We start from the raw sequence: 26,577 nt of genomic DNA on the forward strand, positions 1-26,577 counted from the left end.
ACAGCACATTTGACGCAGTCTTTTCAAGCCCGACCGAGCAGAAGGGAAATATGTACACAGGATAGAGATGGTTGATTTAATCCACAGATTTTATTTCAACTAATTACAATAACAGCAACATCATGCATGTCAGTAAACCATCGAAAGACCAAATATGTCTTTCATTAACATTTTGTTCGACAGTTTATGTTAATCATTAGGTTGATATCTCAAATGGTTTCCAAACAGGAAGGTTTTGAAAGGTCGAACAATTTTGCAGTTTCGTTTTGATTTTTAAAGTCCATCACTTATTACTTTCACTCCTGCATTCAGCACAAGATTGTGTTTCAGATTAGATGATGCGACGCATTCAGAAAATGCAGTTTGTGAGACAATATGGCATTGTGACTACACAGCTGTGGGCTGTGATTGCAAAGCCTGTCTCTCTCGAGTTTGTGCGTATGTGTGTGTGTGTTGCCTACAGGTGACTCATCGCACTGCAGATGACCACAATGCTTTTCTGCTGCTTGAGCGTTCATGGCTCTCTTTCTACCGTCCCCCTCCCATGATTCTCATTTTTCTCACTCCTTTTCTTTGCATCACTTTTATTCACACCCTCTTGCTATCATTTTCCATCAGTGCTTTCTTTAGGCATTACAAACCCGTATCCCCAGATTACATAATACCCTACCTCGTTCCATTCTGCACGGACGCCACGGAAATTACATGCAGCAAATAAAAAGACATGGAAAAACAGCACATTTACATTTGGAGGCACATTTCATTCATAGCTCTGTTCTGTTTGCGACATTGTACCTGAGAAGGTTGGCCACCAGCAGCAGACCGGTCATCCAGCCTAGGTATAATGAGCCATAATGTCACGTTACGATCTGATTGGCACGTCAGAGAGAGGGGTGGGAGGAGGGGCTGGTGACAGAGCGACAAAGAAAAAGAGAGGGGGAGAGAGAATGGGGGAAATAATGATGATGACGGTGAGGGGCCATGAGCCGAAACAAAGGCAGAATGACAAAAAAAGAAGGTGAGGATCAATTTGTGCCTGCCACCCCATTTTCTGCCTCCCCTCCCCCCTTACTTCTCTCTCCCCCTTCCCTCCGTCCAACTCACATCAATCATACATCCTTTTACCCCATCCCTCTCTCCTTCTCAATTAGCCTCTCCTCCATTTCTTGTCCTCTGCTTTCCTGTCACCTGCATCCAGTGCCACTGATTTTGAATGTTAAAACAGCTTTTCAAATGTGAGCAGGTGCTGTTTAAATATTTGACAAATCTGAATGTTTACTGAGATGAGCCTTCATTTTGATGGTAAAAAAAAGAAAGCAAACACTTGCACAAACTAACATGTAAGTTAGCTTCGCTAAATTTGATCGGAAGCTGGTTCTTTCATTCAATTGGCTTATATGTGGAAAGACTGCACACAATGTAGTTGCTTTGTGGTATTTTGTTTGTTTTCTAGGATAATGCTTTGACATAAAATACAGTATATTGAATGGTTATTCACATATCAAGTTATACATTTCAATATCCACATACAATATGTTTAAAAAAGCTTTATGCTTGAAATATATTGACTGAAAAAAATGTCTCAAGTGCACATTTAACAGGCTTATCTTTTAACACACAACTATTAACTTCCCTTTTTTGTATTAACTGCTTGAAATCCATCATAATCAGAACTTGCTTGATTGTAGATTAACCTAATCTTGGACATGCACATTCAGGCAGACACACACACACACACACACACACACACACACACACACACACACACGCACACACATTTGCATTGTAATTACCCCTGAGCCCCTCTCCAGGTCCCTGTGGGGCCTCATGCTGAAGATGGTCTCAGAAGAGTCCCAGTTGTCCCATTGAGGAGATCATTAGCCTGGTTAGAGTAATCCACAACAACCCGCGTGTGTGTTTGTGCACACACCTACGTGTGTGTGTGGGTGTGGGTGTCACTTGGGTGCTCATGCGTTAAGCAGCTGTTAAATGGACTCCAGGGCCTTTAGTGTCCGTGGACATTAGCTTTATTGGTGTGATCTGAAAAGTTATTTAGTGACAGCTGGGATTTCCCTCCCCAGGGACTGAGCCCCTGACGACTCATGATAGCAGGCATGAATGAAAGGGGAAATAGGCGTTAAATTGAAAGAGCTGGAAAACTGCTGGAAAAAGCACCCCTGAATTGATTAAAAAAAATAAACAGAAGAAACATTAAACAAACAATTAACGTTATACATTTATTTATTTATCTACAAAATTATGAATTAAGTCTTGTTTTATTAACTTTTATTAAAAAAGATTCCTTTATTTTGAAGGTTAATGGAATTACAAAATGGTAAATAAATACTTTTAACATCTTATTTGAGGAACAAACAACGTTAAGCATTTGACAGCAGACATTAACAAAACAAGGCTTTGCTTCATGCTCTGTCTGAGAATCTGCGTGTTCAAGTGTGTAAATGTATATTTTGTAATAATTTTAAAAAACCAAAAGCTGTGATCTTCATCGGTTTCTGTTTGTCAGGATCATTTCTGCAGACGTCACAGGCAGTGTGGCTACGTTTTGTGTGTTACAGGGTTTAGATGATCTGTATGAAGGGTTATAGAGCAGCTGCTTCGCCTGTCTTGGCTTCAGACTGCAAACATCTGCATGCAGTGTGCTTCTAGACTCTTTAAACCAACGTGACCCCGGGCCGGCGGCCCCTCTCTCATGCTTTATCTCTTTCTGATTCTCCTTTCTCTGCCCTCTGCCATTTTCCTCCCAACACTGTTGTTTGGAAAAAATTATACTCCCTTTGCAAAAGAGTGAAGGGACGGGGCACATTGAGGGGGAGAGGGAGAGAGGGCAACTGATTGCTCCTATTGTTTAAGAGTGAGCCTTGCAGCCTCTTATGGGGGGGGGGGGGTAATTGGCACACTGGAGGGGTGGGGTGGGGGGGGTGGGGGGGGGGGTGGGGGGGGTAATGTGTTTTGACGGGAAAGGGAAGTTAAAGAAAGAGAAATTAAACGAAAGGTGGTGTAAGGGCTTGTTCAAATTGAATGTTAATGAGTGAGATATTCTGACATCAAATAAATTAAAAACGGCTATGCATTCACATTAAGTGTTTCATTTGATGTACACAGTCTGTTCTTGAATGTTTTGCATTTTGGATCTCTTTTATTTTTAGGGGATTTTTATGTTCAAAGGCAAAGAAGCCATTGCAATTTAATCTCCCTGTAGTTATAGGATAACATGTAACAACAATCTTGAGTCGACTCCCTATCATTACACACAAAGTACTACAGGTAAATAAAAGCCTGCATTGATATTTAAACAAAACAAAAACAATCTTTGTATTCATGCATACCGGGATATTTGTTGTGGAGCTTGTGAAAAAATTGTATTTTAATACTTTAAAACTTTGCTTTAGAATACAAACAGAACATTATATAAGAAAGCTGTAAAGCTAATAAGTGATGGTTTTTACATTTAGCTCAGGATTGTGAGCAATGTCTATACATTTTCCTCACAGGAAGTGTATGATGCCAAAAATATACCCAGCCAACACTGTATAATACAGCCGTCACACTCTCTTTTGTGCCTGTTTTGGAGCAGGCTCTGTCGCTATTTCCTGCTATTTATGATGTTCTTACTCTAATTTCTATCTGCATGTGTCTCGGGAAAGTGCAGGTGTTAAAAGTGCTTTTTAAATGAACTCGACTCAACTGAAGGAGAAGTAATTTCTAAAGCAGCGGTGAAGCTGCAAGTTGAATGTAAAGGATATGATTTCATGAAGATAATTTTGGAACAATTTTCACAGTTTAATCACTCAGATGCGGTGCATTTGAATCACAAGCCGTGCATGTCTTATTTAGAACCATACAACCATAGATAATCCAAAAAATACTGTAACGGTAATTCTAAAACCTGCTCTTACAAGGATGACCTTTAACCAGCAGGATGACGAGAACATCACGCAGTGCAAACTGAATGGTAGAAACTATGAAGCGTGCAGTATTATCTGAGAGTTTGCTTTACTGCGTCATCAAAGCGAGTCCTGCACGTCCCTCTGAATGTCTGTGTGTCTATTTCATATTCCAGTCACAAGCCGTGTGGTGCAACTGCTCAAAGGGTACGATTTGGTATTTGGGAATTATTTTGGGGGGGTTGATAAGTTTTGTGCCTCAAGGTCTGTCTGGGATGGGATGACTGCACGCAGAGAGAGTGCATGCTCGTGACCACAATCCTTTTTAGCTTGATACCCGTGATGAAAGAAAAAGAGAATATAGAAAAAAGAATAATTTACATTCAGTTTGCAAGTGTGCTTAAGACGCTGCGATCATTTTCGAGTGCTCCCAACATGCGCCTACGTCCGTGCTTGTCTACATACTTGTGTGCGTGTGTCACCAATTAGTGTACTTGTAAGACTATTATTTGTGATATTATTTTGTGCGAGTGTGTGTGTAGGTGTGTGTGTGTGTACAGTGTGTCTAAATTGGAAGGCTGTAATTAAATGCGTAGACCTCTCCACTATCTCCTCCTCCAGCCAGCGCCAGTGACGCACAACCGCAGCACAGCCATGAGTCATCAGGCCCCCAGGATCACCACCCCTCCTTCTATCTCTCTATCCCTGCCTCCATCCACCTCTACACAGCTCTCTATAACCCTCTCTGCCTCTCACTACACATTCCGATGTCCCACTCTTTCTAAATTACCCAGCATCACGCGCACAACGCATTCTGACGCTTTTCCCCCTATACACTCCTTGAGGTTCATGCTCAATTTCCACCTCAATCCGAGACGCTCTCGTTTATCTCTCCACATCTGGCCATCTACATCCTCGCCACCTTTCCTCTTCACTTGATCTGTCTTTACCCTTTTTTATCTCCCCCTGTTAACCTCTCCACTCCCACCCGTGAACCGGTGGGTTATTGAGTTTGCCACAGTTGCAGGCAGACGTGGAGAACACGAGGCGGAATCACGAGGAGAAAGCGAAAGAGGGAGTTATGGGGAGACATACGAGGCAGGTTGAAATTGTGAGTGGGAACGCTGGGAGATGTCGGCGAGTGAAAGAGCAGCAGTGACAGCGCGTGCAGTGAGAGGAGTAGACAAGGCTGCAAACAAGTGAGAGGAAGCAAGAGCGAGAGAGAGAGAGCATGATTTGAGGCATTTGCCACCTGGCGTCCTGAATCATTATCTGACTCAAGCTAATCTCTTATCTTCTCAGCCAAACACACAAGCGCGCGCGCACGCACACACACACACGCGCACGCACACACACACACACACACACACACGCACACACACACACACACACACGCGCACGCACACACACACACACACACACACACACACACACACACACGCACGCACACACACACACACACACACACACACACACACACACACACACACACACACACACACACACACACACACACACACACACACACACACCTAACAATTTTATTTAATACCAGCACCAGGGGAATCAAAGCAACATTTCTGAGTGTCAGACCGGGAAAGAGAAGGAATCAGGGTGCACACCGGAGAGCAAGGATGAGAAAACACTCGAAAGAATGCAGAGAACTCTCTCACGATGTGGAAAGAGCAAAAAAGGGGATGTTTCACTTCCATCTCTCAGAGTGTTTATGATATGAGTAGGAAGGGAGAGGATATTAAATGTATGACTCATAAATGTGTGTGTGCCTCTGTGCCCCACCAACGCCCTGCAGAGAGGGTTGCATTTACTGCTGCAGGAGGGATAAAAAAAAGAGGCAATTTCGTGCTTTACTTGGTGTGGTTATCCAATTAGTTACACAAAACATGTGGCTAAGCGGATGTATGCCAATACGCTTCTGTTCCTGATAGATGTTTTATCCCCGGGACAGCCTTCCCAAATATATAGCACAGCTGTCTGATGAAATATTACATTTTTAGTGCAATACTTTTTGTATCGGCATTGGTTGTTTCAGTTTGACGGGGGATCATGCACTATTATCCTCTGAGCTGACAGTGATAATTCAAGGTATTCTGCTCACAGAGGCCCTAAGCTGTGTGTTCATTTACAAAGCCACGCGGCTCGATTGTGCGAGGGTTTCCCAAGGTGTAAGTATTATTTATTATCTTGTTCTAACATGTGCACATTAATCTATGTGTACATCCTGGACATTCCTGATAAAGCCCCAGTTCTTTTCAACATATGAATGAACCCCAACATTACACTTGGACATATCTGTAAACGATATAATACAAAACCCTGTCTGCTCTTATACAGAATAATGTATACATGTTATAGCAATGGAGGGTGCCACTTCTTTACTCTGCAAGTTGAAACTTTTCCATGTGCATTCAAACTTTGTGAAACACAACAGGGACACCGGTTGCATACATATGCAGGAAACACAACACAACTCTTACTTGAGCACTGATCATTTCAAATCCGAGAATTGCAGTGGGCGAATGACTCAATGTTATGGCACTAGATACTACTCCACTAGAGTGTCCCTCATTTATTTCAAACATCTGAAATATGTATGACTCGAAATTTGGACCTTGTCTAAAGCAGACTTTGAAGAATGCAGGTTTTTAATAGCCCACGAAAAAAAACACCAACAAATATTATGTCTAGCAAACACTGTCAGTTGGTGATAATATCTGGGTATGGGATTTTAAGCATTGCCTCTAGCCTTCATAGACTAATTTATGAATATATCTCTCTGCCTAAGCTTCCATGAGTAACTACAGAAAATGATATACTTCGAATGTGTGTGAAAAAAAAACCTGTTCATATTTGCAAATAGTCATGAAACATTGAAATGTCTCATGACAAGATTTAAATTTCACAATAATACGATTATCTGAAAAAATGTAGGCCTTCATTCCTTCTGTTAAGTACTCATCTTGTTCTGAGGCTTTGTTCAGGATCTCGGTGGATCTGAGTCATTACACTTTTAATCTCTCACTCTTAGAAAAACAGTCTATATTTGAAATGTGCTCAGTCTCCAGCTTTAAATGTTAGATAAACTGGTGTGAAACTAAACAAAGAACTTAAGAACTTTTTCCTTTCAACTCCAGAATACAGTCATATAGCACTTTGCTGTATGCGTTGGGTTACGTGGACCCAACTGACCCAACAGCGTTTTATAACAGCCTGTAATTTGTGCCTTGTGGATCTAGAGCGAGCCTATGTGACTTAGGATATTGTACAATACAATATATATATATATATTGTACAATATTGTAACCCCAGTTATATAAGCACATGAAACCCTGTGGCTGGTGTGATGCCTTCTTTACTGCGGGTCCGAACATATCCAGATAGGCACATTGGATAGGCACATCGGGCAAAGGCGTGCTTGTGATTCGAGACCAGTAGAGGGTCCCAGCTGTGCTTGCAGAACTAGGTTTACAATAAGGTTCTTACTGTCCATGTGATCTCCATGCTGGGATTAATGAAGCAAATTCCTCAAACGTCTTCAAATCTGACCAGTTCAGATTCCCATTGATGAAAATGTTGCCTGTTTAACCTGGTCAGAGTATACCTGCTCTTCACTGTTTGTGTGTGTGTGTGTGTGTGTGTGTGTGTGTGTGTGTGTGTGCGTGTGTTTTCCCTACCTCTTTTCATCACAGATCATGGAAGCTGGGCCGTGATTTATGCCCTTTGGTGTCCTTGACTCTTCCGGCCTCCTCGCCTCTGGTGGTTGCAGCTGTTCATGGTGACTGCTGATGTTCCTTGCACTCCTCTGTTGACCTTCATGACAACATAAAGTAAGTTATTATTGTTTGCTGTGTCAGATCCATATGTAAATCGCACCAACATTCTAATTGTTTTATTCTATGTACATTGTTGTACTATTTGACTATTTATATTTCAAATCTGTTTGCCTTTCAAATCGAGTGAACATTTCAACCAAAGTTACAGAAGTTGTCAAAAGAAAATGTGTATGTGTTTCCATCCACTACCATTATGTGAATGTTAGAAGTTGGCACTGCATTAAGAAGAAGAAGCAACAAGATGATGTGATTAAAACGGCACCAGTCAAACATCGAACGGTGGAAAACAATGTGGGAAATGGCATTTATGTTTGATAAATGTATGTGAGGTACATGCTTCATGTATGTACACATTAGGTTGGAACTATTCCATAGCGAGGAGCTGCTATGTGCAAGAAGTGGACTGTTCATGATTAATCAATTAATAAATCAGTTTGTGTGACAATGGACCAAACTTGGCAGGCTGGTCGACAGTTTCCTAAAACATTCAATGAGCCTCATTCATGTATATACTATTTTTAATCTATTCTTCTTTCATATCTAAAAACTGCTTAAGAGAATGGCAAAATACTGTACAGATTTATAAAATGTGCCAAGATCACAGGTGGGCCTATTCAAAGAAGATATTTTGACATGTCACAATAAAAAACAAAGGTGTAAATTATCTCACGAATGATATTTGAATTCCATTTAGCTATTACGCATGCTGGCACACTGTCACGGTTTACGAAGCCATTGTTAATATTATTAGTAACACCTGTGCTGTTCCTGCTATGACAAGTCAAAATGCCTGTTGTACAAACGGCCAATAGATGTATTTCCACATGAAAATCTTTGTAAACCAGGATTTTTCTTGTTGTACTTATTTGCATTAACAGCTGGTTAGTGTGGTTTTTACTGATTATAGGGTTTTGTTTGTATTCACTATACTAGCTTCTTTCAACTGTAGTGGAGCGTCCTAGTTTGATGTGCTGGACTACCAAAGGGTCCATCAGCATGTGAGTTGGGATGAGGACGGGTTGTGTGGGACAAACAACCTATCAACCAACCAATGCTAATCAAGGGTATAGTGTGTATGATTTGGTAGCATCTATAGCCTTGAGGTGGCGGATCTCAACCAACTGCAAAAACTATGATGGCCTACACAAAATTACAGAAACTTGAAAATGGCCCTCTCGAGTGTCAGGGTTTGGTTCGGTCCATTCTGGGCTACTGTCGAAATATGGTGGCCTGCTGTGTGTGTAGATTAAAATGGCTCATTCCACGATAACGAAGATTTCGTTCATGTGAGACATATTCAATAATAATATAATTTTCACACTTAATAAGGCAGTATAAATACCACGGAAGATGTTGACACATGTACTGTTTGATGTTTTCAAAAATACCCCTAGAGAGCTCCTTCTGCTTGTTCGTTTTCTTCCACAAAACAAGAGCAAACAGAAACTTGCTCCTTTGAGTTTTATCCATATAACAGAAAAAAAAGAGACCCCTACTACTTCTGATTGGCAGCTGCACGTCATACACTACATTTTCAATAACTGAGTAATTCTGGGTTTGTCTTCAGCATGCAGCCTGAACTGAGAGCAATTGGATTCATCCCCATAGTGTCTGTGAATAGCTCATCTTTGACATGTAGAGCAACGGACAATGAAGCTAATAGGGAGGTTCAGCGCGTGGCTGTTTGCTTTACGAGAGATCATTACAAAGTTACCACCTCTTGGTACTTGCTGACTGGAGCACTGATTAAATATTTTGTTATTGCAAAACTGCAGGTGTTGCAAGATGGAAAAGGTTGTACGAGAGGTTTAAAATGATCATATATTGAGAAAAATTTGAGTCATAACCACAAGAACAAATCAAAAACATTTTAAGACTACCTTTTGACATGCCTTCTACCATCGAGCACGACTGGCTAGAAAAGTCACGTGAAAAGAGATGCATAAACACAGATATACATTTAAATGAGAATGCAGACTACTATTTGTAAGTGTCAAAACATGGTTACTCTTCATGGCACGTTTTGGCATCGTTGATCAGACTTCATACAGACAGTAAAACAAATACAAATATAATAATTATCTTATGTGGCAACGGTGCTGAACTGTCTAAAGTGACTTTATGAATGATTTGCAAGATTTTTGATCGTGCAATCTTGCGGGCGTAAATGGATGCACAAGCCGCTATCCATACTTTTACAGATTTCTTACTGGATGTGTACAGATACATAGAGTTAAAAACTATAAACAATATGCCAAAATAAGTATATAATGTAGAGTAGAATAATAGACTACAAAACAGCGTCTTTCATTTTAATACTACAAACCCACTAAACTATAGACTTTGTAAATGCAAAAACAAAACTGAAAAGCGATAAAAGCAGGCCAGCACCTGGCAGATAATAAATAAGCTAACATAACGTTAGCTCACAATATAAATATCGCAGACGTTGGATGTTGCTGTTATATAATTTACATTTCATTTAGCCTTTTTAATGAACTTGTAATCTTTTGTTTTAGTTTAAGTGCTACTAATGTGAAGGAAGGTACATAAATACAGTTTACTATTACCATCACCAAGGAGGAAGAGGTTGTTTTTTGGTTTGTTAGTTTGTCAGCAGGAAAAACTACTGGCAGCGCTCTTTGTTGGAATTGCATCGATGAATAGTGAGAATAACTTCAGTGAATCAAAAGACATGGTCATCGGACCCACAATTATGGGTTGAAACTGCATGTGGACAATAAACATTTCTGAATCAAGGGTAACACTTAATTGTGCGCCTCCATAAACTCCCAAATAGTTACAACTCAAAAAACAGCGCCAACGAATGCAGGCGATCAGCTCGAACTTATATAAAATACGTCATACAATCCACAATATAATGCATTTTTGCTGCAGCAGAATGCAAGATTTGTTCTCGCTCCCTCATGGACACACGTGATTAATCGCATAATTACAGGAAAAATAAGAGCACTTAATAGATGAGTGTACCAAAACACGACCGGACAGCTATTTCATAGTTTGCACAGAATAATATGATACAGACCTTTTAATGTCTTTCTGAACTTCCCTGGCTTTTCCATCAAACACCATCGTGAGGTCAACATTTTAATAGTAACTATAAATATAACTTTGGTTCTCTTTACATCAAGCGTTACAGTCTCACAGTGTGGCTCTGGACTCTTCACAGATCCATCAGTTTAATAATGAAATGGTTCTGTCCATCAGGGTCAATGGAAAACAAATCTAAAGTGTACTAGTTTATCGACACAACATCTGTCCAGATCAGGACGGGGACAAGATAAAATGTTTCAATTACAATACTATCTGATTCCCTCTCTGTATGAACCGAACACATAATACATCACTGAGGGGTTTTAGTGCGAGTTTGTTACCAAGACAGCTGACCAAAGGCCTTTTCACATCAAGTCACAAACTAATTCATGGTCCGAGACACCCATCAACCAGCATGCTTTTTACTTTTAAGAAAGAATATGTAGCAGAAGTTCAACTTCTGATTAATGATACTGCATACTTATGATCTATATCATGTATACTATCTCCTGTGCTTTGTGATTGTGGCCAGGAATTCCACACTCGCCTTGTATTTCATTTCTTTTTTCTCTGCTGTCTGCCCAATTTTGGTATTATGTAACTCTATTAGACAAAAAACAAAGGTTGGGAAATGTATGTGAACACAATGCATTTTGGAACAATGGTTTTGTCCCTTATTACAACAATAGAGCCTTCCTATTATGCTAGCCTTTGGCTGGTGCTCGTTTTTTATAGTAACAAGTGATGAGGCTCTTTGGTTTATTTATAACTGATGGAGATTCCCAAGTTGTTTGTTTTGAATAAGACACAGTGGCTTCAATTAAAAGTTAATTACCAATTGTGAATGAACAGTGTGAGAAAATACTGCTGGAGCTAACGGCTCTTGGATGTTAGATAACATTGCTTGTATATTTATATATAATAAATCTACACCTATTTATGTATATTAAATTATATAAAGCCTCTCATACATTTTGCTCAGGCTGTCTTCCTTTTCTTGTTTGCGTTTTGTCTTTTGTCAATGCTGTCTCTTGTTCTTTCTTCAGCAGACACACAGAGATAAGCAAGCTCATGGCTGGAAATAGAACATATAGAGGAGAGCTACAGAAACAAGGAGAAATGGACAATTATAAAGAATGCATACAGCATAATAGAGGAGGTGATGAGTTGAAATGATCGGAGACAAGAGACATGTTTATGACATTCCGTTACATATAGAAAACACTGCTTTGTTTCTGGGAGATCAATGTCTGGATTAGCAGAAGTGACAGATATGAAATAGAAATGGGAAATTTCATTGTATGCTGCTATCTGGGAAATGGATTTTGTGAATACTGAGCTGGCTGGATATAAGCTTTTATTCAGTCTTTTACTGCCTGAATCCTTTTACACTTAAAACTCAGGTTGTAGCCTGGCTACACTGAGGACTTTTTCTTTCTCTGTGTAAAAAAGACATTATAAGCTCTACAGATTATGTAAACTATAGAACATTAAACATCCACAAACTTCTTGCGCATTCATTCACCCCAATGGCCCTTATTCATGAGCATTTCAGTATGCTTGTCCTAATCCTCTGTTCTTTTTTTCTGTGAGATTTGCACATACAGATTGAATGCCACCTGTTCGTAATTAAATGTTTACATATTTACTGTTTATACATACTGTTTATATATATTTATACATAACCACTGTATATATACTGCTTTCTTTGCACTGCTCTGGTCAGATGCTAACCAACATGTTGTTGTCTCAGTACCTGTACTCTGTGCAATGACAATACATTTTAATCTGAATCTTAAGTGCATTTGTATGATTTCATTATTATAACTACAGACATTTTTTTGTTTTACTGTGCACTTTTGTAATCCTATGTATTCAAATCATGCAATTATTTGTATTATTAATGTACAATTTAGAATGAGTTGCTAACTTCATATCTCTGCCTAAAACAATTACAGCTTATCATTTGATGGATTGTTTTTCAAATGGTTCCATGATGGAAAGTCTTGTTTAAGGTCTTTGCCCAACACAATGAAGCTTGATATCTAAATTATAAATCTTGAGCCAAAATGAATCAGGGACAGTAATGATTAACAAGTGAGGGACTGATTACATTCCTGCCTCATCGTAACCCTGCATTAATTGTGATCATTTCCCTCACCCTGACACCTCAAGTGAGCTTGTCCTGTTTTACTGCAATACCATTAAATGGAAAACAAAATTGTATTAACTGGACTCCATCTTCCTGTCTGATATCAAAATGTAGGCAGTTTGATTTGTAAACCGGCCTTCTGGTATCCTTTTCAACAGCAAACCTGTTTCTGTGGATTTAAAATCACATTGAATGAAACATCAATAAATCTGCACAGGATATCTGTCAAGAGACACATCTGGTGGATGGATACTCAATCGCAGAGAAGGCGTTCCACATTACAGTTACAGACTCTGTAGCTGTGGTAAATCTGTTCAAACTGTTTCAATTATAGGCCTGTACATGAATTAATGGCTAGTAAATGAATAAGTAAAAAATGTCTCCAGTAAAGCACAACATATGGCAAGACCCTATATGGGCAAAAACATTGTTTCTTCACACACTGGTACATTTTTAGAGTTTGGGATACTTTGCTTTCTTAACATGGTTTCTTTCTGATTGCAATAGATAATAATGAATTGGCATATTTAAAACTCATAAAACAAAATATTATTGTATTATTGTTAATAATCAACAGGGGAAGTTTAATGATAATATATGTTAGTTCTTTTTTTCCCCATACTCATCTGTAATGTTATTAGACATCTTTAAAGAATAATCTGATAATAATCTGAGCCAGAAATCGCCCCTTCAGTAGCACTTACATACATCACACATTACAGTTATATTCTATACTCTGAAGGTTTTTACTGATGGGTTGGTTTATATATGATTCATAGCCTGATTCATACATGATTTCATCCCTAAAAATATGGCGAAAACAGAACATCTAGTGACAGACATTTCTGCTTCATGGAGTTAATTGAGATATATTAATATTTTATTTTTACCCTACACACCTGTATTATCTCCCCTGAAATAAATTATCCATAATTAAATGATTGAAACTACATAATCCTCCTATAGCTTACTATCTATAAATCTCAAAGCAGTTTGTTGGTCTATTGCACACACATAAACGCACACACACACGCAAACACACACGCACACGCACACACACACACGCACACACACACACACACACACACACACACACACACACACACACGCACACGCACACGCACACACACACACACACACACACACACACACACACACACACACACACACACACACGCACACACACACACATACACAAACACTGAGCTGTGCTACTCTAGTCTTCCTTTGGAGGATCAGAGGTTTTGTCGCTGTAGGTGTCAGCGATGAGTCACACCGGCAAATTACCATGTTTCAAACAGCTTTCAAATTACTTCCCTTCCAGTCGGGTGGTGCGCTGATAACCGATAACAGTTCTCATTTCAACAAGGAGTTTTGGAGGACTCATCTTTCCCTCTGTTCGTCTGCCTCAGGGTATAGCTATGTGTAGCCTATGCCTGTTTTCATTAGGTCTACAGTGCGGTGCATGATCCGAGGAGGCCTTCAACACACACACAGACAAACGTAAGAGTTGATAGAAGGTTTATCAAATGCTGGCCAGCAAGTTCACAAGTTCATAAACAACACAAATGTTTTCTCTCTCTCTATATTTCTTTATTACTAGAGCTGCTGACACCAAAGCAATCCATGAACCCTCTTCTAGAATCAACTGGGAAAACACTTTAGGAGAAGCCTATTAAATATTTGCTCATATAAAGGCTCATTTAAGTTGACAAATGATTTTTGAAGATATGTAGGGCATCCCAATAACCTACCCATTTCTGCTACAGTAACATCACAGAAGCAGGTGAAGAAAACATAATTTCTTTAAATACTGTTAGGAAAAAAGACCACTGCATATTCTGCTATACAGTCCAAAATAAAAGCTGCTTTATCAACCAAAGTAAGTGTTTTTTTTTCCTGAGTTATTGAACATGGTACACATCACATCAATTTGGGTTTGCATGGCTTTTGAAATTTGGCTCATGTTGAATTAAAGGTCTGCAAAAGCATGTTCCCTGCCATCTTCAGTCCGTGACTTTGCCATCTGTGCTCTCAGGTGCAGTGATTGCAAATGATGTGGATGCAAGCTATTACTCCAATAAGGTCTAGGTTCTACTGTAGTACATTAAAGGGCTGGCTGCAGGCTAAGTGTCTTGTCTTGAGGCCTTGAATGTGAACTATTACCTCTGACACCATGTGTATGTGAGTGTTTTTGTCAGGGTTGGGTTCAATTCACTTTCAATAGTGTGTTTGCTGATGCATGTGCCAGATGTCTACAGGGGAGAAGGGGAAGAGATTGATGGTGAGCGCTGATGTCGCACGTTCTGATATGAGTCGCCTCATCAACCTCAAATTCAATGCCTGCGTCTGGCCTCTAACACCATCCGTCACTGACGCCACCAGTTTCTCAAAGGTTACAATGCGCATTTTATAGCTAATATTCAAGGGGGTAAATCATTTCTGGGTTGCAGACAATGAATTAGTAGGCCAACAATCCCCACAAAGCACACAGATTCACACAGAATCCACTTCCCGAGGGCTCCGCTGACTCCAACCATAACTCTCCTCACAGGCCTAATTTATGCGTTAGGCGTTTGGTATTCAGCAGCTGTTTCCAGCTTATTCTCTCACATCATCTATATTGGCTCATAGTTTCAAATATTACTTCTAACACCATATTCATCAAGGTGGGGGTGTTAACTCATTACTATGAGAGGATGGTGTTCATTCACAGCGCTGTACAATGTGAACAGAAAGACATTATTCTTTGCAGCGCTTGAAGAGATTTATGGGAGCTGAGAGGATGGAGGCAGCACAAAAATTTAAAACATTTGGTCTATGTCGCTTTTGAGACTTTTTCTTTCCTGTAAGCCACATATATATTTAAGTTGTATCAATTTATTACATTTTTAGTTCTATTTTTATACCAAAGGATAACTTCTATGTGGACTTCTGTATATATCCTGTATTTTTCAAACTGTATTTTTCCCAGCATACATTAGCACACATTAATACTTTAGAAGCAGCACTCTACCAATAAACCAAACATGTTGATGTTCCTTCTTTTCAAAGATTAAGAGGGAAACGAGTAATAATGCATAGTCGAGACACCGAAACATTGTTGGCTCATTGTGGTTATTATGGTTCACATCACATATTCAGTTTTCCCCTTTTAATATGTGTATATATTTGGAACTCCACATTGATTTATTACCATATTAAAAACAAGCAATTCAGTATTAATGTTATTAGTGGGAAAACATCTGCATTTTGTCAATGGCGAACATCATTATACAAATTAAGCCGACTGTCATCGTGTTCTGCAATATCACTTTCCAGATGTAAACACAGCTGCTTAACTTTTAAAAAAACACAATAACCGAGCAGCAAACAAGTCTCACCGAGTAGAACAGATGTTGTGTACAACCATGTTCCTCCTTCTGACACCAGCAAACACCCACGTGTGATTGACATCTGGTGTTAAAAATGACCTTTTTCTACAGACCTGGGCCAACAATGGACAACTTTAACCTCTCGCATATGTACCTGAACATATAAAAGGATAAAAGACAATCCTTAAAATGTTATGATAAACATATTCAGTTATCAATCTGACTTACATTTTTACACCATACAACTCTGACACAAACACACAACACACATATCAGAGAATGTTTTGTAATGAATGTAGCTTGCAATAAAATTCTAACTTTTGAATTGCACGTCTGTAAAAAACTAAACCTAATGAAACTGTAAATTATAGTGTGGGCGCTAGGGTCCTGCACACATCATCAATTCCCAGCTATGCATTGTGTTGTAGGAACCTTACGGTGCAATTACTTGTCCTTCCCTCCCCTGCCAAAGTGGCGTGGGCAGAAAAGCTTCTGTTAATCATGAGCTCTATTTTATCACTTCCAGGTAGAGACCCTTTGCTGTGCGAGGGAGCCGCATTAGGACACTCGCCGAAAGATCCCAAACCTGCATTACCATAATTATAGCTAAAATGTCAGCAAAAAACTGGGTATTCATAATTCCCCATCTCTCCCTGTTTTAAAAATGTTGATTTTCAGCTCCACTTGACGACCCTGCAGCCCAATACCAACTGTGAAAAAGTGAGAGTTCGTTCACTGGAACAAAAGCCTGTCCATATGTAGTCATCGCCTCTCGTGTGGGCAGTTTGTACGGAGAACCATCAGTGACAGCAAGCCCCAACCACCTCCTATGGTTCATGTGTCTATAATGTACATTACAGTAAGAGAGTGTGTTTGCCTCTGTGCATGTGTGTGTGTGTGTGTGTGTGTGTGTGTGTGTGTGTGTGTGTGTGAGAGAGAGAAAGAGAGACAGAGTGCATAATAGAGGGAGAAATGGAACTATTACTGTGAGCTGTGCGTGTGTTCTCCAGTATGTGTATTCCATTAAATGCAAGCACGGTGTACCAGTGTTAATCTATGTGAGTGGCCAAGCAGGCGGCAGAGAGTGAGTCAGTGCGGGGGTGCAGACCTGGAGTGAGGGTAAGGGGCCAACTAATACTGAGTGGCAGTTGATAATGCCACACCGTTATATCAGCATCTGCCCTCCGGCTCCATGCTTACCTCTCCGAGCCTGCTGCTGCTGCTGCTGCCATCAAGCATTTCAGAAGAGACACACACATGCACGCACAATGACATGACTGCCTTGCAAACACTCCACATTCTGCAGCAAACAGTTCCTTGCACAAAATCTAATCAAACAGAGGTTATGTGGTGCCTCGAGCCATCGTAACAAATTACAACTTCATCTAATGTGTGCATATCTCGCCTGCCAACACAAAACAAATATTTGCGCAGAAACAAAGCACCATTTTATTTCCCAGGTAGAGAGTTAGCATGCAACACAGGACTGTGTAATTGCTGCAGCGTCACTATAAGCTTTTTGTATGTATCTTTTTGATAAGCTTAAAACCCTTTAAAATTAGACATCAAAGAGGATATTTCTGTTCATCTGCACCTTATATTTATCTGATCAGATAAGAAGTATCAGGAATCTAACATTCACATCAGTAGAGCGTGACATTTTGAATCAGGCCACACTATAATGAATGAATAAAGTCGGCCTCATGTGACGTCTGCGGCTAATATCCAATTAACCTTAGAACAACGCTGATAATATGGAATCCCTGTCTGTGGTTAACTGAAAGTACAGTGCCAGTATTAACACAGCACACACAGAAAAAAACAAACATCCATGACGTGCGCACACACATACACACACACACACATGCACACACACACACACCCACACACACACACACACACACACACACACACCTGGAAATGAAAGCCGTGATGCAGTGAGAAACAAACCCGTATGAGGACTGACAGCAGAATATAGAGGCACACACGGCCAGGGCGGAGACTTGGCACTGATAAATAAAGTGTATGGAAATGAGCTTGGATTTAACATTGTGGATGAACTTGTTTCTAGATTATCCAGCACATGAATTCCAGTGATGTCAACAAGAAAGCTGCATATCAGACATACTGTAGCTGCACTTATTTGCCCTTGAACCATAATGTACAAAATGCTCCATTACAGCAGACCCTGGGAATTACTGGTTGACAGTGGAAGTGGTTTTTATTTTATAATAAATAGAGCAGAAATAAAGTTGGAAAAAGAAGAGAGGTGTTTTCACATGAGTGGGTCATATAACCGAAGCATCCCTCCACAACCCAAAGTTGTTTACTCCGGGTAGCCTTTGATTCTTATCCTGTTTCAGGCAGGACTAGTGAGGTTTAAAGCCTTTGGGCAGACTTAATTCCGCACTGCAAAGCTGCTGAATTTTTCTCCTCGCCTTGGTATTGATAACGATCAGAATTAGAGTCAGATAGCATACAAGTAATTATTAAGAAAAGCTGTTCATATACATGCATTGATTGCTGGAAACACTTTATGATAAGGCTATAAATACGGTTCTTAAGTATAGCGCAACTAATGCATGAGTCATAATGATTAAATTAATCATAAATGAATGCAGGATGCATCAGGAATTCCAGTTGGTCAATTTTGAACAATTATCGAGTCACTATGAGATCACATGATTACAGCATGCTTAATTTATCATCAATCAATATATCTGAAATCACACTTCATTTATCACCAAATTAGGTGACAGTACCAATTCTCATATCAATAGGAAGCTGTTTAATCAAACTGGTACCTGAATGTAAACTTTTACACATTTCTACAATGTAAACAGTTGCTTTCAATACAAACTAAAAAATAAAATCTTATGTGCCATGTGATGTAGATGATTGCATCTGACTACCATAAAACAAAAACGTTTAAGAGAATAGGTTCTCCTGCTTTTAGAGTGGCAGATCTAAATGCATGGGTCTGAAATGTCCTTCTCTCTCTACATAACTGGATTCAAACTCATTTGGGGGAGTATAAATGCACGTAACTATATCACATAAAATCAAAGGGAGTTTATTTCTGAATGGCGAGCAACAATAATTCATGTTATGTCCAATATTCATTCATGCCTTAAATCACCGCATTATTGTAAAGGGTTACCGATTAGGACACAAATGGTTACTCACTTGTGTCTCTGTGGTGTGAAAAAGAATGGCGATATGTTTAGAGCACAATGTGCTGCAGACAGATGGAGAGCAGCCAGAAATCATGTGAGACAGCGGGTGGAACATTGTGCAATCCCTGGAAATTGAGCAGAAATTGAGAAGCAAAGCACTGCTCCCCGTGGCCCGTAAGCCATGTAGCCACAGAGGATCAGGGCCACCTCAGACAAAAGCCTAACAACGAGGCTGCAAGAAAAATCATCCCCTGGAGTGCACACCACTTTTATGTCTGCAGCCGCAGATACAAGTCATTGATTCTGTAGAGCACGTCACTAAATGACCCTAATTGATAGCTTGTGAATGAGGTCACATTTTTATTTTTTTTCACCCCCTGCTCCTGAATCCATGACAAACCGGTGCAGAGGAAGGAAGGAACAAGGGAGGAAGAAGCAACACAACCTTTAACATGCAAGAAAGAAAATGGCTGCGCACCAGCTCTATCTCTACAATTTTCTCTTTTCATTGAGGAAAAGTACTATTTCATTCATGCCATTTCCGTTCATTCATCAGCTGGGGCCAGCCTAGACTCACAGTGCCATCTCCACACCAACATCCTTATCAATGGACGTGACGTCAGGACTGCCTGCAGCTGGGGGGGCGGGAGGGAGGGTTGGGGTGGGGGTGGGTCACGTGGTTCAATGAGGGGTATATACAATAAAGTTGCGCTGACAGTGGGGCTGAAAACATTCACCCAATTGTACATTAGCACCAGGGCTGCTGCCATACAAACTCACCGCACAACTAAATAAAGGTCCGCTAGTTTGTTTTTTCCTTGATGTTGGCCACAAGCTGAAGAGAGAGGGGGCAAACTGAAATTCTATCAGGTGATCTACTTGAAATAATCTTGGCTTTAACCGCGTTGTGAGTTTCACCACTTTCCCACCCCCCCCCCAGTGGGACTCCAGGTAAGTGGAACGAAATCTCATTTTGTCATTTACAAGCAGGAATTGTCAAAACGTGTTTTACTGCTATTTATCTAATAGTTAAAAAAAAATAAGAAGAGAGAGGCGTGTTGTAGGCTTGAAGTGTGTGGAAGAAATCTCAACCTAATCAGAAGAAGTCATCTGTTAGCCACAACTGGGCAACTGTTGTCTAATTGAAAAGTAGATATGTGCTGCGACTGTTTATGTATGATCTTTTGTTTTGAAGTAAAACTGAATATAATTAGCAACTATTAAGAAATAATTTCACAATTATAATTTTTTTATAATTTTTTTTGTTGAAACTTTAATAATCATTACTAAATTGAGAAATGACCACACTTTATTTACAAACCAAGTATTTAACATGCATGTATTAATATGTATAATAATAATGCATAGTTGTAACAGCAAAAAAAACCATAGAATATGCAATTTCGTTTGGGGGGAAAATTAAAGAGTTAATGCGTGTAGAATTATGTCTAAGAAATATGTCTGCGTGCAGCTGCTGCTCAAGAGACCACGTAAAAAACAGTCAATTTTATTCAAAGGTGAATATAACAAAAAAGTGCAATTTTTAGTGGTTTAAAGCCACAATAAATCTTCTGTTTTAAAATTATAATTAAACAAGAGTATACATCACGCTCAAAGGCCAGCTACCTTATTAGGTGGATTTTTTTTTTTTTTAGGTTTCCAGCCTGCTGATCCAGTTTATAAAATCGGAAATTGTTTAAAAAACAATTGTGCTGCACGCTGTGCTGCCCAAATGTGTGCTTGTCTGCATTCCAGCACTGCCACTGAATAGAAACATGCCCACACCACACAAGGACAACGCCGCGTTACTTACTGATTGCTTCCCCGGTTCCTTGTGCAACAAAAAAAGCTGCATCCTCTCAAATTGACCATCCAGCTCATTTACAATTTGGATGGACCGCTCAGGGACCGTAGGGTTAAATAACTCAACCGCAGCCGCCAGCTTTACGCATGACTTCCCCGTGCGTGCAGTCTTTGTACCGGTGTCCTGGTCACATCGCGTTGAGGCACGGAATACCAAAATCACAGCCAATACAGAGACAGAGCTCAGATCAATGTGTTTGTTCTGCATATTTCTTATCAAATAGAGGTGTTGCGCTTAAAATGGCAAGTACGTGCGTTCTGGTTGGATTGGATTGGAGAAAGAGGTGAGAGATTTATTTTTTTATGCAAGAAATTCAGATTGTAAATTCGATTCGTGCATTTCTTTACTCTTATAATAGTTTACACGGTTAAATCTAACAGGATACTACAAATACGAGAGCATGCATCAATTTATCCGCGCGGTGGAGAGATAATGGGTTTTAACGCCACGACTACAGGCATAAAAATGGCTCATGGGTAGGTTCGAAGCGCAATTTCTATATGCAAATGATTACCTTCCACTTGAAATGCATGGGCAATTAGATATCGAAATATGGTCAGATTAGACTCTCATCTCTGTGTTTTCCAGATATACATTTACATGGTAAAAACAGAACATAAAAGAAATATTATAAACTAGGTTTCGATTTTTCATTATGAACATCCAGAATAAAAAAAACAAAAGAGAGAGAGAAGGAAGCAACTTTCTTTGTTGGATTTGGCTTGTCTCATCACTGCTGCTTTGTTCTCCTATACATTTGTTTATTTAAAAACTGCTCACAGTGGTAATGCATTCAAATGGTAATCTATATGTTGGCTGTGTATAGTCTTTAAATCATCTATACTCATCTACTGTACATGTTATACTCTTCATAAAACAGTTGTATATTATTTAAATGATCTATTTTGCCTATATTGCCATTTGAAATTCCATGTAATAGTGAATTCAAAGATATAAACTACAACAATTGTCAATAATTTCTTGTGTCTTGTCCTTCTCCCTCTGCCTCCTCCTTCTTCTTCTTCTTCTTCTTCTTCTTCTTCTTCTTCTTCAGGTGCTTAACCTCCCTCCTGCCAGTTCTGCATGGTCATGACCTGTCATCACGCCACTTCCACAGCCCACCTCATCCTATTGGTCCTGCTCATTGTCACTCAACATCTGGCTGGTACTGCCCCTGCGTGGGGTGAGGGAGGGGTGGAGGGGCGCACCCGGACAGACCGTAGAGAGGACAACCTCGCCCCCTTTCTCTTGCCCCCACCCCAGAGCCTCTCCAGCCCTGACAACGGTTTGCTAGACCAGGGCCAGGGCCCAGGTCAAGACAACCAATCAGATAAAGTGATGGACCCTGCGCAGGTGCTCGCTGTGCTTTTGGAGGCCCTGGACCACCCAGGGGAGAGTGCAATCCAGACGAGCAGAGACAGAGTCTGGGAAGACGATGAGAGTCAGAAACTGCCCTCCATTGAAGGCGTGGTGGGTGGTGAGATAAGAAGAACAGGGGAGACAGAGGGAGAGTGGGGGGTGGAGGAGGAAGAGGAGGAGGGGCGAGGGGCTGATAAGGTTATTGAACAGCTAATTGTAGGCCATTTGACAGCTGCTCAGGGTGATGACTTAAAGGAAAGGGATGAGGAAGATAAAAACACAAGGTCGGAGGAGAATCAAGGGTGGTCTGTGGAGGATGTGGGAGCTAATAGTGTAAACGAGAAAGAAGGAAAAGAGGAAGATGAGGGGCAGGAGGAGGGAAATAATTTAGAAAGTTTGTTAAAGAAGGCCAGGCCAAGTTCTGCCTTACAGGGTGATGATCCATCTTTACAACGCAAAATAAGAGGCTACTTCCAAAACATTGACTTGGGTCTCCAAGATAATGAGATCCTGCCTCCTCTGAAGGGCTACAAAGCATACAACACTCAGCTCGCACGAGCCGGAAAGAAGCTGCACTGGGAGGAGAACCAGGACCGCAACCGACCCGTCAATGGGGGCAACTTCATGGATGACTTTGATGATGAAGGAGAGGAGCTGGAGGAGGAGGTTGAAGAAGAAGAGGAGAGCCTCTCCCACATGGAAGAGGAAGCAAGAGCGCGCGCAGAGAAACAGGAGGTTCTTCGGCAGCAGGAGGAGGCGGAGCGAGCCAGAGAGGAGGAGCAAAGGCTGGCAGACATTGCCTCCGACATGCTGCTGCAGTACATGGGGAGGAAGCAGCAGTCCTACATGAAGCCCCGGCAGAAAAGCAGCATGGGGCCCGCCAGCAACACTGCTGAGGACAAGCGCTCCGAGGAGGTCATCCCCGACGAAGATGACGTGGACCAGCAAATGATCGATAGGCTGATTGAGATCAGCAGCAAGCTCCACCTGCCTGCTGATGATGTCATTGAGATTATTAGTGACGTGGAGGAGAAGAAGAAGAAAAGGAAAGAGCTGCAACAGTTGCCAATCAACAGCAACCCTGTAGCCCCGCGCTTCAGGCCTCTGGTACCTCCTCCTCTGGCTGCTCCGCCTATCTACCACTACACCGCCTCAAAAAACCCAAAGAAAGCCCCTTATAGATACAACAAGTCCAACAAGAAATGGCACAAGGACAACGTCATGTCATATAAGCAGGACTATTGGTATAAGCCCCAGAAGCAGCTTGACTACTGGTATAAACCCCAGAAACAGTTTTTAGCCTTCCCCTCCTATCCATACTACCAGAAGCCATATCGAGCATACTACCCTGTTTATTTCCCATATCCCAAACCACAATATTATGGCAAGCCCTCCCCCTCCAGAGACCAGCCGTTCGGCCCCCAGGAACTTGACCTCCAGCCCCCAAGGCGCAGGCACAGGGCTGGGGGTAAGAATCGCGGACAGGGCTGGAGGCAGCAGCCAGTGCCGCGCCTTCCTCCCACCCCTTATATCTCTAACTATATCCTGCCTCACCCACGGACCTACCAACCCCTACCTCCGCCCAAACCAATAACCACACCCAGGAGAGGAAGGCGACCCCCGTACTACTATCAACAAGTCACACCGAGAGACGACTACGAGGAAGATGGGCTGGTGCCTCAGTTGGACAGTGAGGAGGAACTGGAAAACTTTATTGAGAGGATCTACATGAAACGCAGAATGTATTGAGAGACTTTTTGGACATTCGTCAGATCAGATGGACTGACAAGAGGTGGGATAGATATACAGTAGCTGGAGAAAAGCTAAATGAGAGGGCGGGAAAAAGATTCGGGGGAGATATGTGTTTTGAGCCTGATGGAAATTGAAGGGTCCTGAAGTAAAATGTTCGAGTTATGTTGTTTTAATCACTGTATTTCTTTGCTGATTTTCTCGGTCAGGGAGAGGATGAAGCAGTCCCAGTTTAATCTCCCTGTAACCATGTTTAGCCTCTTGCTCAGTTTACATTTTGAAACAGAACATACCATGGTGTATGTCTGCCTCCATTCAGGTCAATTTCTGAAGCTCTTGCATTGTTCAGAGATTTCTAGAGGACACACACACACACACACACACTCACACACACACACACACGCACACACACACACACACACACACACACACACACACACACACACACACACACACACATTTTTGACACATTCATAAGGAGTTGTGCCCATTTTAAGAGAACCATGTTTACAACATCACTTTGTATCTTGTATCATCACTATGTCATATTTCAAAACTAGAGTAGTTTAATGACTTCTTAGCTACACACATATAACAAAAGAACACGGCTTTGTCAAATGCTCAATGACAATATATTGTTGTTGTATTTGATGTGTGTAGTTGACCCTATTATTCCCAATTGGATCTACTTTAAACAGCTGCAATTTGCAAAGGTGTCAAACACACGCATTTCAATCAAGATTCAGATTTTTGCCTTACAAGCAGCATGGTTCTATAAGGGAAATATCTGAGATCGAGACAAAACCCCATGAAATGCGGTCGATTCTGCATAATATTATCATCACAACCGGTAGAAACCCTCTGGACTCCAAAAGCACAAACTTAAAAACACTAAACACTTCCAACCTGGTGGTCAAAGGGTTTTCAATCATTTTTGGGATCTATAAATTTATAGCACACCCACCATATTTATGGCAGATCCACCATAATCACCGTCACCGTCCCCATAAAGTACTTCTCGACCTTGTAGGAGTCCTTTTTATCTTCTTCATCTTTTCTCATTGTTCATCTCCATTCACATCCTCACTCACCTATTTTCTTTATTTTTTCACACGTTGTTCTTTTGCCATTTGTCTTGCATTATCCATCATCTCTGTTTTTCTTTTCTTTACAAAAAAAGAAGAAAAAGAATACTTGAAATCTTTATTCTGCAGCTTTTTTAAACAGATTACCACCAAGAGGCTACAAACATTTTGTTCATTTTCAGAAGAAATTCATTGAAAAGTTTCAGGCCGGGGGAGTCAGGGATTGTGCTTAAAACCGTTAAATGCACGTCTTTCTACTTGCATCTTAAAAAATGAAAAAAAAAAAGAACAAAAAAAGAGAAAAAATAAAACAGTAAAGGGAAATCCAGATGGTTGTTTTCTCTGAATAAACTGTGAACATAAAAAAAGAAATCTCAAAAAGAAGGAGGGCCACTGTGTCCACAGTGAAGCCATCTGTCTTGTAAAAGGAGAGTGTTGTTGTTGATGTCACCTTTAGCATTGTAAGATGAACAGTGTGAAATAAATATGCCCGTGCAATGTGTAAATAACAGCATGATGATTAATAGTTTTGCTATATGATAAAAAATAAAAGCAATTATTTTATTAAAGTTCAGTTTTTTAATGGCTTTTTGACGAGTGCTATGTTGTACTTGTATAGCAGCACATATAAGAAGAACACTTGATACTTCAGTAATAAAAGAGGAACACAATCACTTAAAGCTTCGCGACAGAGCGACTCATATAAGTTGCATTAATATAGAGGCACATTAAGAAAAACTATAGAGGGAGTTTATTCCAAGACAGTCAAAAATGAACATGAGAAAAACAGCAACAATGGAAAAGAAAAGGGAGAGGAATAAACGAAGAATGGAAAAATGTAGAAGGAGGGAGGGAAATGGTAACTGCAGTGATTGATGAGTCACATGATTGGTGGATGAGTCATCCATCTTTACACTTTACTGCGCAGGACCATGCACACACACAAACACACACACACACACACTCTCTCTCTCTCTCTCTCTCTTTGAGCTGTATGGTAATTTAGTC

General features: G+C 40.5%; 1 protein-coding gene and 1 long non-coding RNA gene across 3 annotated transcripts; both read left to right on the top strand.

Moving 5' to 3' along the window:
* The first annotated feature begins 935 nt into the window (after positions 1-935).
* On the top strand, positions 936-12,141 carry LOC117743062. Its single transcript, XR_004611069.1, has 3 exons — positions 936-1,018; positions 7,613-7,750; positions 11,857-12,141. It is a non-coding gene; the product is annotated as an uncharacterized LOC117743062 (long non-coding RNA).
* Positions 12,142-20,231: 8,090 nt separating this feature from the next.
* si:dkey-175g6.2 (protein Ycf2) lies at positions 20,232-26,156 on the top strand. 2 transcript variants are annotated; one of them, XM_034550156.1, is made up of 2 exons: positions 20,232-20,463; positions 22,431-26,156. In XM_034550156.1, the coding sequence occupies exon 2, from the start codon at positions 22,460-22,462 to the stop codon at positions 24,482-24,484; it is 2,025 nt and encodes a 674-aa protein (XP_034406047.1). In that variant the 5' UTR covers positions 20,232-20,463; positions 22,431-22,459; the 3' UTR covers positions 24,485-26,156. The 2 variants fall into 2 exon arrangements, with proteins under 2 accessions (XP_034406047.1, XP_034406046.1); XM_034550155.1 differs by lacking the exon at positions 20,232-20,463 and adding an exon at positions 21,480-21,659.
* The last annotated feature ends 421 nt before the right edge of the window (positions 26,157-26,577 follow it).

Source organism: Cyclopterus lumpus, chromosome 14 (genome assembly GCF_009769545.1).
Source record: "Cyclopterus lumpus isolate fCycLum1 chromosome 14, fCycLum1.pri, whole genome shotgun sequence".
Lineage (NCBI taxonomy): Eukaryota > Metazoa > Chordata > Actinopteri > Perciformes > Cyclopteridae > Cyclopterus > Cyclopterus lumpus.

What these genes read in the sequence shown, in the direction of transcription:
- si:dkey-175g6.2 (XM_034550156.1), top strand. Translation starts at nt 22,460, where the DNA reads ATGGTCATGACCTGTCATCACGCCACTTCCACAGCCCACCTCATCCTA.